This window comes from Camarhynchus parvulus, chromosome 7, assembly GCF_901933205.1.
Source record: "Camarhynchus parvulus chromosome 7, STF_HiC, whole genome shotgun sequence".
NCBI lineage: Eukaryota > Metazoa > Chordata > Aves > Passeriformes > Thraupidae > Camarhynchus > Camarhynchus parvulus.
In genome coordinates this window covers 26181103-26197025 of record NC_044577.1, presented here as the reverse complement: position 1 = coordinate 26197025, position 15923 = coordinate 26181103, and the positions used below count along the sequence as shown (strand labels likewise).

General features: G+C 45.9%; 1 protein-coding gene across 3 annotated transcripts in view; it reads right to left on the bottom strand.

Annotated features, from left to right (window-relative positions):
• GLI2 (GLI family zinc finger 2) overlaps window positions 1-15923 on the bottom strand; it is a 187902-nt gene that overhangs the window by 19086 nt on the left and 152893 nt on the right. For all 3 annotated transcript variants that reach the window (XM_030952351.1, XM_030952352.1, XM_030952353.1), the window contains 4 exons: window positions 9948-10149; window positions 7647-7860; window positions 5985-6098; window positions 2771-2902 (listed from right to left, as the gene is read on the bottom strand). In XM_030952351.1, coding sequence (XP_030808211.1) covers window positions 2771-2902; window positions 5985-6098; window positions 7647-7860; window positions 9948-10149 — 662 coding nt within the window. The remainder of the gene's footprint in view (window positions 1-2770; window positions 2903-5984; window positions 6099-7646; window positions 7861-9947; window positions 10150-15923) is intronic.

The window sequence follows — 15923 nt, the reverse complement described above, 5'->3', positions numbered from 1 at the left end:
TGTTTTCAGAAGACATTCACTGACAGGAAATCCTAAAATAAACCACTTTGGTTTTGGGTTTTGGCTTTTTTTGTGCTGAGATCTTTTCCAGCCCCCGCCTTCGTCCCCAGGCCAAGGCCAGGCACACATGTTGCAGCTAGGGATGAGACTCTCTTGGGGCTGTGAGGCAGCATGAGGACACAAAAGTACATTAAAACAGATTCATCAGCCTTCACAGTTCCAGCTGAACTCAGTCTCAGTGTTCTGTGTGCTGCAGAACAATCCTGGGGTCAAGGTCCTGCTGCCTGGGGTCCCAGTTCTACCCAGAGACAGGAGGAGGTGTGTGGGGCTCAGCTGGTCTCTTGGGCACCACACGCAAACACTGAGAGCCAAAGCTGTGTGCTGGGAGAGCTGGGGGAGCCTGGGTTTGGGAGAGGTTTTGTACGGGTTTAGAGTTCTGCTGCCTACAGTTCTGGTTTTACAATGTGGCATCGGAGTGAGATTTTAGCCTCAGATGGTGGAAATGTGATGAACCTCCCCAGAGACCCATGGACATGCTAAATCATGTCCAGACCAGCCTGGGGAGACACGTCTCCAGGCTCTGCTTGTATGGGAGTCTAACTTGCAACCAAGACTACACACAGCAATGCTGGGAGTGTGGAAGAACACAGGCTTACCCTTTTGGTGTTGTTTGAGCCAGAGGAAGAACATTTACAGAAAGGGAACTGCAGGCCCCATTCAAGACTATTCACTCCCTGTCTAGGCAAAATCTGCCTCCCATCACATGGTGTAGGAGCTGCACAGCTCACCCCACTTCAGCTACAGCTCCTTAGCCCCTGCCTGGCTGAAGGCTTTGTTTGGGCTTCTCTCAAATTGAGTGTGACCTTTGAGGTTGGGAGCAGCAGCAGTGCTTGCAAAAGTATGTCATCACTGCTGCTGCTCCCTGTTGACATGCACTTCTCCCACAAGCACACTCTGTATGGGGAACAGACCCTGCTCACCCAGGTACTTTGCTCTGCACACAAAATAGAGTTTTTCCATGCATGGCGAGATGGCACCTTCTCAAAAGCTGGCCCATGACATCTGTATTTCATTTGCATGTGTATTTTGGGCATCCCAAATCCACAACCTCATGTTGCTAGTAATCACAGTACAGAAGACTCAATTTTTGTAACCTTCCAAATTTAGGAAAATCTTGGGATATTTCATCAAATGTTTTTCTTTGTTTATTTTTGGAGTTTTTTTCTGGAAATCATGCTGAGCTGCCTGGTGCTCTGCACTTTGCTCTGGGCAGAGTTAGTTTTTCTTACATCTGAGAGGGAAACACACAAAAACTGCTGGACACATGTGAGCCCAGCCCATCTGACAGGCATGCTGTGGTTTAACCCCAAAAAAGCAATGCCCCATGGCATGCAATGTGCAACCCATTAAGCACCTGATCACTCAATTGGCCTTGAAAACCGTTTCCAAATCTGTCTGTACTCAAGGACTTGATGCACTGAACCAGTGGCTTCTAGCAGAGATGGGCAGGCGCAAACCTTAGATGGAAGAAGAACATGTGCCCAAAATTGTAATTTAGAGTGTAGTCCCTCTGCACAATGTTTGTGTGCAGAACTTGGGCAAATGGTGACTGATGCCAATTTGGGGGCATCTAAATATATCCAAAATGAAGACATATAAAAAATGGTGAAAACAGACAAGCCCTCAGGAAGGGGGCTACATGTGAGTTGTACATGGATGGCCCCTGGCAAGCTGGGAGCCTGTTTGAGACAAGCAGCTAAAGGCTGGAGGAAAAGGAAAAGGTAGCAGCTCCTGTTGCAAATGGTGTTTAATCCAAAACTCTGCTGCACGCATCAGGGTTGCTGGGCTGGTGTTTTCCCAGCAGATATGGGCTGACTTCAAAGAAACGGGGACTCGCACCACAGACCCAAAATAAGGACCAGGAAGGTGTTGGGCTGGGACAAAATGGGGCTTACACACAGATCATGTCTGATTTCACAGGCACTTCCCTGAGGATGAGGAATTTGTTGACCCCAGAAGCCAAAGGAAACCAAATGGTGGATACCCAGATGAAGCAAAGCATACAAAAGGTTCTTGGAATTAATTAGAACTGAAAATCTGATTAATGACTTGGTTTGAGGATCCTTCAGAGAGCAGTTTTGACACTGGTTTGGGAACATCACTGTGATTATGGAAGCCCTGTTGCCCAAGTTTTAGAAAATCAACCCACTTTCTGTATTTCAGACACTGGAGCATCTCTCCAAAGTCTGAAAGTGCTCTGTTTCTGTGGGAGGGATGAGCTGAGCAGGTCAACAGCCTCTAAGTGATATGGCTCCACAGCTCATTAACAGCAGCATAGAGACTTTCCCAGCCTGCACTAGGACTGAGGACAGCATGGATGATCCCTGACCCATAGCTGGTGTAGCTCTGTGGGAAGGCTCAGTGAATATGGCCAGTGAAGAGAGAAGGGCTCAGTCCCTTTCCCCATTTTCTGATCCAGTCTTCTGCACTGAGCCTTCTGTCATTGGGCCATGCACAAGGGAGACTGAAAGTGCAGCCTCAGCAGCTGAGAAGGGAGCAATATCACATAATCTATGAGAGCCTTCTTTCAGCTGAACTCCTCGGGGAGCAGCGACCTGCTTTGGCAGTGTTTACACACCGTATCTCTGATTTGCACCTTTAGTAGCTCCCAGGGTGAGCTCTGGCTGTACAGCAGCTAGTGATAAAAAATGAGGACAAGTGCACAGAAACCCAAATTTATCACTGGGGTTTCCTCCCAACCATTACTCACATGGACGAGCTGCTCCTGAGTGTCATATTCCTTTGTGCACCCTTCCCAGTGGCAGTTAGTCTCATAAATAACCTCAGGCTCCTGTTTACATTCATCCTTATCAAGATCTTCTTTCAGGTCTGTCAGATGCTCCTGCAACACATAACGGTGCATTGTATAAGGTGAACTTCCTTCATCTGAATTCCTCCATCACTCATAGATTACAGGGCAAGTATCAACTGATCACAAAACCATGCTTTTTGTGGCTACATAACATCCACAATTACTGTGAAATAAGGAGCTACAGGGTTTTGGCAGAAGTGGATCAGAGTTGACAACAAAACATGAAACACCCCAAAGCCACTGTTGAAGCAGTGCCTGGATTCAGCTGGGTTGTGGGCAGTCCCAGGAACAAGTGAAAAAACGAAAGAGCTGGCTTCTGACCTTTGATTGTGTTCTTTGCTGGAGCAAAACAACTGATCTGGGCAGAGTGAAGAAACACGAGCATAAAGAAATCACAGGGCAGTCAGAGCCCAGAGCCCACACTCACCTGACATGGGCTGGGCAGGGGTTCTTGTTTTCTGCATATCTCAGTAGATGAGAAAATGATACCTAACCCAAAGATTTATGCCTGCAGGATGCTCCACAGGGATGAAGTGATAAGGTCTCAAAGCACTTCTCCTGAGAGGGGAGTCTGGAAAGCTTGAGCAAGACCCAGTGAAGAGCAGGTTGCAGAACAGAGCTCCTGGGACTGTGGACTCATAAGTGAGTTACTTTTATGCTGGGTACACTGTGAGCTCTCTCCTTTACTTCTCTGTCTAGCCAGCTCCTCAGTGCTAAATGAAGCACAGAAGATTTTTGTTATGGCTGCTAGGATTAAAGAATGGGCAGCTACACAATAGTGAAACATACAACATAATTAGTACAAATGTGAGTACATGGATGTAACTGTCAACTCTGCATGCATCAGATACCTGCACTACAGACAAGGCCATCAGCACCCACTATTGGCTTGGCAATCTAGCAAGACAAAACCCAGCAGGTTTTGACCCCCTTCATTCCCTTTCCACCCAGATGCTACTGTTGCCTAGCACAAAGCATCCTGCCTCCAGGACACCTTCAGACAAAAGAGATTTGTTTTAATTAGCTCTTATTTAAAAAAAAAAAAGATATTGTAAGGTGGATCTTGGGACAGGAAACTGTAGTAATTTACAGAAAGACTTTTGGAGATTCAAACTATACCAGAGCCCAGAGCAATAGTCTCAGAAAGTTCAAAGGGCAGGTTTTTTTCCCTGCAATTCCTATTGGTTGAGCTTTAAACACTAATTTTTTATGTTTGTCTCTGTGCAAAGTGCAGTTCCCAGACAACTGTAGTTTTCTACTAAAAGTCCTATTTTGCCAAAATTTTTATACTTTCTGTTGGAAAAACAGAACTGTAACAATTTAATTTGTTGAAAAGGATTGACTTGTTTCATTTCTAGCTAGTTCAATGCTAGTCTGAATCTGTACTGGAGCTCTCTTGTGGCACTGCAGAAGTTCAGTAACTCGGGTCCCTCATGCCTGGTACTTCACTGTGTCCCACAAATCTTGTCTGATTGTATTTTTTACAGCACAAACCATCATGGGAGATACTGTCTTGCCAAGGATTGCAAACACCCAAACCACAACTCACATGAGGTGTTTCAAATGCAGCATTTCCAAAAGAAAACATACACCTTTTTGGGGATAGATGAACTTCATAGTCAGCAAAAAGTGAATCAGTCAATTACTAACTGACTGTAACACAACTTTCAGCACAGTCTCCTGCAGAAAAGGAATTTCTAAAGTTAATTAATTCTTCTTGCTTAGACCAAAATAGACACCCACTATATTCAGTTTTTTAATCTGTTCTCCCCGCCAAGAACGGGCTTTTACATGGTACCTTCTAGTAATTTCCCAGTCAATACTGAAATACGGCAAGATGTGGAACGTACATTTCTCTTGGGGAATTACTTCACATACCGCCTCATTAGGAACTATTAGATGATCAGCGTGCATTTTCCTACTCCTAATTTCACCTTGCTATTCTAATAAAATCTCATTGCCTTACTTTAAACTGCTCCATTCAGTGCCAATTTCAGTGTTTTTAAGACCCAGTGGATAAAACCCCTGGAGCAGGGCTATCCAAGCACTCCCAAGCTGGGTGCGCACGGCTCTGCACGGAGCAGCGCACGGAGGATGGCAGCTGTTGAGTGAGCAGCTGTCTGTCCCACAGCTCCTCCACTGGCACATGCTTTGAGAAAGCAACTGATGGCTTTCAAATATTTTTTCATTTGCTGCAAGAAACAAATACATTGCCCTATTAGCCCAGGCGGTGGCCAGATTGGTTTTTCAGGGCATGTGATTTTGCAGCAGTGTGTAGATGCACTCCTAAACTCAAAGCTCCAGAGAGGTGCCTCTTTGCCCTAATCGTGCTGACTACAGCATGTTTATCTTTCCCTGATATGCTATCTTCATCAATTTTACCAGCCCCCTGATGACTACACACGTTGCTGTCCCCATGCATCATGCTGAGACCTGCTCCTGAACCAGGGCAGAAGGAGAAATTTGTCATCAACTCTTCCATTCGCTTGACAATAACACGGCTTAATATTTCATGAAAATGAAGTGCCCAGAGCACTCGTGATAGTTTACAGTTGTGATAAAGGACGGTCAGATGGATACTGTCAGCCATTAAGCAGTTTGCAATCACAGTGCTCCAGAAAGAAAGCAAAGGCCTCTGGGCCCTTCTTGGTGTCAAATGTTGTGTCACCAGTGTAAAGGATGTTTCTAGGAGCAATTCCTTGTTGAATCAAGAAGTCGTCCTTTTTTTGCAAGCCTTCTACCTACATGCAAGTTTCCCTCATAATCTATGTTTGCTCTGAGACACTAATGCTGCTTGCTTTGCAGCACAGAAAACTCAGACATCTTTTTGACATTATTACACTTGATATATTTGCTCTCTCCTTTTTTTCCTTATCCAAGCACAGCAACAGCAAGCTGAGTCCCATGTACCCATGGAATGCTTCACTCAGTCACTGCAGCTCTGCCCCATCCCTTCCTGGGCTTTGTGCTCCAAGAGACACCTGCCTGCCTGGCAGATTTTGCTGCCTTGCTCCCAACTACAACAAAAGATGCCAGGAGGATCATTCCCAAAGATGACACCCAGCATCTCACTGCCTCAACCCCACAACATGGCTCACAGTAGGGACGTTACCTGTGTGTTTGGGGACACTGGGGGCAAGCCCTCAACTTCAGTCTTGACTTTGCTGCGTTTGTTAATTACTGGATTGACGGTGCTGCTCACGGCCGACTCACTGCTCTGCTTGCTCTACGAAAGAAAACCAGGCAAGAAATGGCACTTGGGTTTGGGATGACACACAGACAGTGGCCCACTTCCTCATTGGAAACTAACTTTAAAATCAGTCAAGGCTGAGCTTCAGGAGTGGCAGGGGACAGCAGGGTTGGCCTGGGGCTCAAATGAAAACCAGCTCATGTGGGTTTGTCCAAGGTAGAGAAATGGAAGAGAGGGAAGAAAAATCAAGGGTAGCCTCAACTTCAGGCTCCGTGGTGAGCTTGGCCTCGCCACTGCTGCCCTGTTTCAGAGCAATCCAGTCCATGGCATAGCCATCAAAGCCTTATACAACCCCCACCCAAGCCAGTTTTATTTCTCAATGTGACAAAATGATTTGCTGAGAAAATGAATTCCTGGGGGAAGCAAGGGGCCCTGGTTATGTGTGAGGGCTCTGGCATGCTGTGTCCATGAAAGACTATATGTGTAATTTGTTAAGCTCTTAAAAAATAAGAACAACTTCAGGAGACAAAACATCCCATTGTATGTGCATAAAATTGGAACATTAACATTTTAAATACTCTTGCTAATTGCTCAAGATTGGGCTTGCAAATTTTTAAACAGAGGCAGAACTCTTCCAGCCACATTAATTTGGTAGCCAGTTTTGTAAAGAGAAAACAAAACCAATCAATCAAATAACCTGCAATAACAAACAGAGTTTGCAGTGCAGCAGCCATGAGAAACCCTAAAACAATAAACCAGTCTGAAAAGTTCAGTATGATACTACTAGAACAACGATTTGAAATGGGTGTGACATATGGTGAAGTAAGTCTTTGGGGAGAAAAGCAACTGCAATTTAGACTTGGAAGGAATGTAAGTGGAAAGAAAAATGATTAAGAATGTGCTAGGCATATTCACTGACCCAGTGCATGTGGAGGGCTTGTGCACATATATACGTGCTTGTGTGCTCACAGGTAAGGATGCATTTAAAGTGTGGGGTCTCATTCCTAGTTTTCAAAATCCGGCCCCTGGATTTGCATAATTTAGCAGTAAAAATTGACAGCAGGGACACATTGAGAGAAAACTTGCTGAAAAAGAAGGAACAGCAAGTAAAATGTGAAGAGGTCCTACACAGGATGCACTTACACATTAAAGATTAGGACCATCATCATGGTTCATATGAGTACAAAAAAGGAAGGAGGGATTGGTGAAGGTCCCAACAAGAAGCTTGGTTCATAGGTGCTTATTTTGCAAAACACTACAGCAACTGATGTCCCTCAATTTCGCAGGACAGAGTGTTCAAGGAGATTTCCTGCCTGGGACGACCTTGCATATTGTGTTCAATACTTTGATGGACCAGGGCCTTTGGTTTCTGTAAGGGTAGGTGCAAGGAAGGGAGATGGGTGCAAAATGTGTCTGTGACTAATTCAGAAACACTTGCCAGGAAAAAGAAAAGCAACACAAAGGCACAGTGTGAGTAAAAAAGAGAATTGCTAAAACTCCTACAACCAGCATGAAGGGAAGCCCATGTCCCACAGAGAAGGTGCCTCCATTTCCACCTGTGCCATGCAGGATGGCTGTCCCTACCTGGCTGGAGTCGGAGATGCAGTTGCTGTTGCTGCTGCTCTGTGCTGGTGATGGGTTCACGGAGATGACTGCCATGTGCTGCCGTGAGGGGAAGGTTGGGGATGGCTGGATCAGGGGAGGAGTGTGTCCAAAGGCTGAGCTCAGGCCTCTTTGCTGGGTCAGGATCTGCTGGTATGTCACGGGGTTAAGTGGGTGGGGGAAGCTGAATGCCGGACTGCAGCAACAGGACAAAGAGAAATGATGAAGAGTTATTTTAAACAATATTTATCATATTAGCCAGTCACTGATTCAAGTTTGGCTTCTTGGAGACTCCAGGAATCAGGCTGCAATGCCCAGATAGACACCTTCAATGCTAGGATAAGCCTGACTGCCTACTTTACTGCAAAGTCACCATTTGACTTAAACGTGCCTCAGCAAACTTGTGAATCATTTTGACCCAAGCATTAGACTGATCATGATTTCCTTGCTTCCTATGTAAAAAAACCCAACAAAAGCCCTTGGGAGTTCATAAGAGGATGGTACTTGGGCAAATCTGGCTTTGCAGCCCTTAAGGCTCCTGGGTTTTCCCAAGCAGACCTCTTTTGCAAACTTGCAGCTTTGGGGTTATGCTAACCTGGATATGAAAAACAAGTATCACCTGGCTCACCTGGCACAGATTACAGCAGGGATGAATAAGTATCCACTTAACATAGTCCAAAACCATGCAATTTACTCTGCATTCAGGTGAGGGGAGTGCTGGCTCAGGGGACTGCTGAAGCGTGTCACCCTTCCTATGTAGGTCACTGGTTCATCTCCAATCTAGGTCAGCAGTGACCAGGAACACCACTCCCCCGGCTGCTTGGGCAAGAACTGGGGCAACAGGTCTGAGACAGGATGCAGCAGTGGGGAGCAGTAAAAACAAAACTCTGCTTTTCGAAAAAAGGGGTTCACTCCCAGGAGCAAGTCCACTGGGCAGAGAGGGAGAAGCACAGAGGATGCTCTTGGGTAACTCTAGATGTGTGATGCACGAACCATAGATGGCCCAAAAATTGATTATTTGCCACCTTCAAGAAGTGGCTGCCCTGAACCCTTACCCTCATGGTATTTTCACCACAAAAACTGCCCAAGGTGTGAGTGTTCAGAGAACAGGGCCATAATTAGAAACATGCTTAAAAACCAATTTCACTTTTGGAGAGAGTATTTCATTCCTGCCTTTAAGATGCTGTTAAAATAATAACAAAAAATCTTTTCATACCAAATTTCTGGCAGTTAGGCTGCTATATATGTTACCCATTTTACAAATCCTGACGTTTAGGATATATTTTTAGAACACTGAGAAGCAGTTAAAATTCTGTATTATTAGTTGATTATTCCCTTGGAGGCTGAAAGTTGACCATTAGGTCAGTCCCTGGACTCTACTGATTGGTTAAAAATACCATATATTACTCTTAATATCTGAGTATAAGTAGAGATGCTACAGGTATGTGCAGCTAATGACAACAGGTAAAAAGACTAGAAAAAATATGATCACCAGATAAGAAGTTGCAATGTGTTTATGTCAGTCTTATGTTTGATTTTACAGTCAATTTCTAAATTGTGCTGCTGGATAAAGTAACTTACATAATTAATGCTACACTTATTAATAAAAACATCTCTGTTTCCCCCACAAGTTTAAAGCATGCATAATCTTTGTAACCCTTTGCTTTGCAACATCAATGTTAATTAGATCTAACATTTTTAACAGTTAAGTAACAAAAAGAATAATAACATTGTGAAACTTGGGTGAAGCAATCACAGTAGGGATTGACAACAGTCAGCTGCCTAATGTAAGTGCTTTTTAATTAAGCTTTGAACAAAACTTTACTCAAGGGTTTATATTTGGTTTAAATACGCTTTCAGAATTAGACTCTTCTATCCACCCAGGCAACATTTTTTTAAAGAATGTGGGCCAGTAATTTGGAGAGTACTTTGGGGCAATCTCTTAAATCAGAGTGTTTCTTAACCAGTCAAACTGCTCACAATGAGCATTTTTTAAGACAAATTTATTATCTGTTTCTGCTTGCAGGGACCCATGATCATACTGTAATTACTGGAAACGTGGTAGCCAATAACCACAATCCAGCCAAAGAAACCCCACCCCAAAGGCCACAAAATACCCTTCCACATGCAAAACCAGATGGGGGCTTTGATTTACTATGCTACACAGCCCTGATGCACAAAAGCAGAGGCTGCAAGGAAGGGAAGCTCTCCCTTGCAGGAGGATCATCCCTTCTTTCATGCGGGTGGTTCCTCAGCTGAATGGAGCTGATCCCGGAGCTTTACCTGATTGTCCCGGCAGATAAATGGCCGTAGGAGCCACTCGCTGCTGAGCTGCTTCTGGAGTTGTTGATATATGCCACAAGAGAGTTTGGGGAGGTCCTGATCATTGTCTGGAGATCAATGCTGGCATCAGAGAGCGGGGAGATAGACAGGGCTCGTTTCCGGCTTAATCTTGGAGTCACCCGCGGGCTCGAAAACCGGGACACTGCAGGAAAGAGAGGCTTTGTCAGACAAGACCCGTGGGCTGCTCCCTTCCTGCAGGCGGGCTGGAAGTGCTGAGAATTGCTGCACTCATGACTGCTGCGGGATGTTCAGGACCCAGGAGTGCTGCAGGGACCAACTGCCCTTTGATGGGAGGTTTCCTCTCTTCTGGGTGCTGAATCACAGGGGTCAGGCAGCACCATGAACGCCCGCTTGCTTTGCTGTCCTCAGGGGATACAGAATCCTGTCCATCACCCCCTTTCATGGGCACTAAATTAACTTAAAAGGGAGAAGGCCAGCAAGGTTTCCATGAGTGCAGCCATGCCTGTTGACTCGGTGTCAGGAGCAGCAGGCCAGGGGAGCTGCACATCCAAGCTGGCTGACCATTGCAAATGGTGAGTGTGTGCCTGTGCGCGGGGGGAACAGAAACCAAACGAGCATGAGCACAATGCTGACCATCCAATTAATGAAGGAGGCGAGGCTCCAGAAACCCTGAAAGTAAATTAAGAGTTTTAAGAAAACCAATTTGGCAGCTCAGGCACAAAGTTCAAGCTCTCCCCCTCTGAGGGGACGTGCCAGTGCCTGGACCCTATTAGCAACTGTCAATCATTCAGGCATGAAGTAATTTCCAACCCTGCCAGGCCCATTTATGGATCTGCAATACATGATGGGTTACTACTGTAAAAGTTTGGCATCTCTCAGTGTTTCAGCACTGCTAACTGGAAGTACTGACTTCACCCAAAGGAAACCCTGCCCAGGCTCGACCCACCTGCAGGTCTCTGGGGTGGCGTGGATGGGAGTTGCAGATGGGCCAAATCACAACTTTCTTCAGTACCAGGGTAGCAGATCCAAACCCTGCCTGGAATGACTCATCCCTCCAAAGCAAGCAGTGTTTGGATTGTGTATTAAAAAAAAAAAAATCTAAGGATGAAATATAGCACTTGGCAATGGGTCCTGGCTGGTAATCCCTGCCATCCACCCAGGAGTGCAGGAGGGCTCAGCTGCTCCAGCTCCTTCCCTTGATGAGCACAGCAATGTATCACCACCTGACTTTTCCAGTGGTGGTCTCCCCAAAAAGCACCCTACGGGTTTATCCTATTAAATGCTGTGAATAAAACACTGAACTGCCCAGACCAGCAGTATGAGCCATTTTCCTCTAGCTGGCTGAAGGCACTGATCTTGGCTGCATATCACCAAATACAAGCCTGGTACTTTGTAAGAGCATGAACTTTCTGTCCTGATGACAGTGCTGGTAGGTGAGAGGCTGACTGGGATGTAGAAGGAGGTAAGATGTGTCCTGCTGGTGAGATCAAACAATTCCTTGTGCAAATGAACTTGCCTCAGCAAAGGCTGGCCCGAAAGGCTGAAACGGAGACTTCCCAACCTTCACATCTGGTTCCTGAAATCTGAGCCCTGCCAGAGCCCTGGACCAAACAACATGAAGGCTGCTTGTGCCTAGATCATAATGGTCCTCTGGCCATAAGGAATCTTGATTCAACACATGCACCACAACCTGGAAAGACCGGGGTGCTCTTCCCAGTCCTCTTCAGCCACACATCCTTGAGCAAGTTGCTGCTTCTTTCTGTGTCCCTATTTCCCAGTGTCATCTATTTAGATGAGCTCCTTTAGACAGGGATTGTATTTTATTCTATACATACTGCACCAAGTGCAATGGGGCCCCATCTCAGATGAGTTGTCAGGATTTCTGTCCTACAAATAATATGTGTATTTCCAGATATAGATATTGTTTCCTGCATTTGCATTCCCACAGTCTCCTCCTTCTCTAACAGAAGGAAGCAGGCCAGATTTGACAGTCATATTTATCTCTGTTACTCCCACATCTCAAGGGAGATCTGTTTATTAATGTGCCACTTCCCTTGATAAATTACTAAATAGAAAGAAAAGCCTTGTACTCATTTCTCGCTCTTCCTTCACATGATTTATGCTCACAGTGCTGGATCAGCCATTGGTCCCCATTAATTTGCAGAGGGAAGAAGACCTGATGTCCACCAGAAACCTGGGTTTTAGCAGCACAGACGATGTGGGCGCTCCTCCCTGCTGCACACAGGTATGTCATTTTTTCCCCATGTAAAACTCTGTGGAAAGCTGTCAGATTATCAAGCTCTCCTGGGAATTCTCCAGCCCAAAACCAGTTATATGCATTGTGTTAGTGTCCACTCTAATTTAGATCCTGCAAGTACTGTGGGCTGTCTGAAATGTTTGATAGCAGATCCAATAGGTTGGGCTCATGCTTTACACGAAAGCCACTTAGGTCTTGCAGGCCTCCACAGAAAGCTGTGACCTAAAATCGTGCTATGGATGAACAATTCCTCTCTTCTTAATGACAGCCTGCCCAAGGTGCCTGCGAAGAGAATCGTCTGGGAAACAAAAAAGGAGTTTAGGCACATGAAGAAATGCTTACCAGTGCATTTAGGAAGAGAGAATCTTTTCAAAATTATTATTCAAAAGCAGATTAACAACACTGGGATTGTTCTAAATAATAAAGTTTGCCTGACCTGAATCTTCTGATCTGAGGACATGGAGCAGGAACGTTAAATGGTAGCAGGCAGCAGCAGTCAGCATTTGTGTGGCTGTACATAGCAAGGTGTTCAACACAGGCTGACTGACAGCCACTGGGGCACATAAGCCAAGTCCTCTGCTGCCTGAGGCGCAGTGTTGTTCCAAAAGAAAAGCCACAAACAACTGTTCAGCAGGGACTGTGCCCAGAGAAGTAACTAAAGGCGGGTTTCATTTTTCAGACACACGGACGGAAAGCTTTGGGAACATTTATCACTAACACTCCTCTCTCCTCTCCCCTTTCAAAATGAACAGGATTAGTTTAAAGAATGTTTTGATGGTTGGAAAATATGTTGGGAGAAGGTCCCCAGACAGCTTAGAGCTGTGAGGAAAGTCCAGATTTCTTTGCTAGAAGGAAAGAGTATCCTTGGCAATTTCCTGTGGTGCCTATGAATTATCATATCCACAAGTTGCTCAGAAACTGGGATACTTCTCCAAAATTCAGCTTAATCCACAACAGGCCAGTGATGACCAAATGATCAGCTCTTACATGTGGCAGCTTGTGGACCGACTCTGGTGCCTGATCCCAGTGCCCAAGGGCAGGATCGGATCCCAACTCGTCTGGGAGGTGGGAGCAGAGGTTCCTGCTCTGACCACTTCTGTGGCCATGGGCTATCAGAGGGATTCTACAAGAGCTGTTTTCTTCTGGAATGAGAATTCAGACCTTATGTCACACTAGGAATAATGGCAGCAAAGCCCTCCTGAAAGAAAACACCAGGCACTCAGTGGGAGCTCCTTCGAGGCTCCTCCAGGGTAAGGAAATTTCAGGCAACCCTTTACAGACAAACATGTTGCTGTGTTCATGACTGCACAGGATCACCAGGGGTATCTGCTCCCTAAAAGACGAGCCTGTGAGGCACATGGGCTGCAGATGGCTCACACCCTGCCTGCCCCACCTCCTGCCTCACTGAAACCTGGCCGGAGCCACTGCTTCCCCTCCATCCCCTGGCCAAGCCCCAGGATAAATACTGTGTTATCAAAATGGTCCCCCTTCCTCACCATTTACCAAGAAAACTCCATCCAAAGTGTACAGAAATACCCCCCCCATCATCAAATTAAAACCAAGGGCCCCAGAAAAACACAGGATGGTCCCATAACTGATAAGTGGCAATAAACTACAAACACTCTTTGTGTAACCAGTTTCTTATTCCCCTCTCTCCTTCTGCAGAGGCAACACACCTCTTTTTTAGACTCAGCAGATGCTGGACATTTGTTCTGGCACCAGACACTGCCCTGGGACCCTTCTTTCTTCTCTCCATAGGCAGATCAACTTTGCAGTTCAAGGAATACTAATGCTTCCCTCAAATCCTAGCTGAAAGACAAGGCTGCATTCTTCTACTCCCAATCCACAAGGTAACTGTTTAGTCGACCCAACTTGCATATGTAAATTGAATTCTTCAGAAACCAGAGTGCAGCAGGATTCCAGACACAGCACTTATGGGGTGCTCTGGGACTTTTTCTCTCTTCTGCACATATTTTTCTGGGGAGGAAAACAGCACGGCTGGCTAGAAATGGGTGGGAAATTGTTTCCCATTCTCTGAACCTTTTCTGAGATTTCAGCAAGTTTCCATTCTGTGCTGGGACAAAGAAAACAACCAAAAAAATAGGTCTTTGAGAGTTTTTAAGGAAGTGACTACAGGGCGCGCCGTCTGCCCAGAGTAGCCAACAGCTGGCTTGGTTGGGAAGTCATCTGTGATCCAGCACATTCAGCCTGCAAACCCAGGGCTGCTGTCCCTCCAGCCCCAGGGGAAGCACCTCCTTCCTAGGTCCCCATGAGGCTCGGCTCTTTGCTTTTGTCCTGATGGAACAGCTGCTCCACAGTTGCTCTCTCCTGCTGGAGAGTGCCGAGCTCACCTCTCCCAGCCATGGGCCTGCAGTCACCACCCAGCTGCACTGCCAGCCCTGCTCCTTCCCCTGCTGGCTATTAAATAATTTCCTTCAAGGAGAAAGGCTCCAACAAGACTGAAAGAGTGACTGAAAGAGGCTGGTGAAGCTGAATCACTGTTTGATTTGGGGAAATAAAGTCCTGCTTTGTGATTTGCCCACATCCCAGTCAAGTGTGCCAGCTGCTGGCCTGCTGGCCATGCTGCACTGAACAAAGCCTTTCACCACTTAAATTGCTGATTGTGAATCAAGACATTTGTGACACCATTTGTGGCACTGGGCAGCAAAACACAGGGTAGGTATCCCCCCTCTGGCTCCAGAACTGGACAAAATGCAATGACAGCACCGCAGGGTCATCCCTGCGATTGGTAACTGTTGCACAAACACATCGATACAGCCTTCCTGACATGAGGGACTACCTTGGACCTAAGTTGTGCTCAAGATGTTTTTCTCCCATTCCCTTACTCAGCCTGCACAACCCAGTCATACTCTCAAAGGTCTGCAAAGTGATGGACTTTAAGATGATCTCTAATTTCCACTCTGGCATTATTCCAAAGATCTGGATCTTGTTCCTAAAGCTGCCACTACTCCATTCACTGGTCTCCTTTTTCTTTTTGGTCTCCAGTGATCACATGGCTTTGCCTGCGCAGCACTTTGAGATCTGCTGGTGTACAGGGCTATACAGTAGCAGCATCAAGTCACTGTGGATGGACTCCTCCTGAGAGAAGATGTCTCCTCCTGAAGGGCTGAAGGTAATCACAGGAAGCCCTGTGCCTAGGGGAAAAAGCAGCTGGAAGTACTAAACATGAAAGTGGTAGCCATCTCCAGGGTCATTGTGTTTCCCACCAGTCTTTCCTGCCTCAAGGATGCTCTTGCACAACCACTCTGTCACCATGTTGCACTACTTTTAAAAAGAAATGCAAAAGATTGCTTTGGTCTGGTGAGTAGAACCTGTAGACAGTCTCAAACGTACCCCATCAGCAATGCTGTGACATTGCAAAGTGATTAACTTTTGATTTCAAAGTATAGGCTTTCCAGAAAATGGGATTAAACCTGGATTCAAATTCAACTCTTGGATTTTGAGTCCTTCTTTGGATGAGGAAATGGAACAGGAGAAGCAACTGAATGGTTTTTTGGTCTCCACTGGGACTGGCCTGAACACCACAGCAATCTGGTACATAAAACTTAAATCTGGTCTTTAACTTCTTTAGCTTTTACTTCTTCTAGCTGTACACTGAAAACCCAGCAGAGATGCAGCTCTGGGCAGCCCAGATCAATCACCATGTGAACACTCAGCAGACCTGGCAGAGGGTTGGC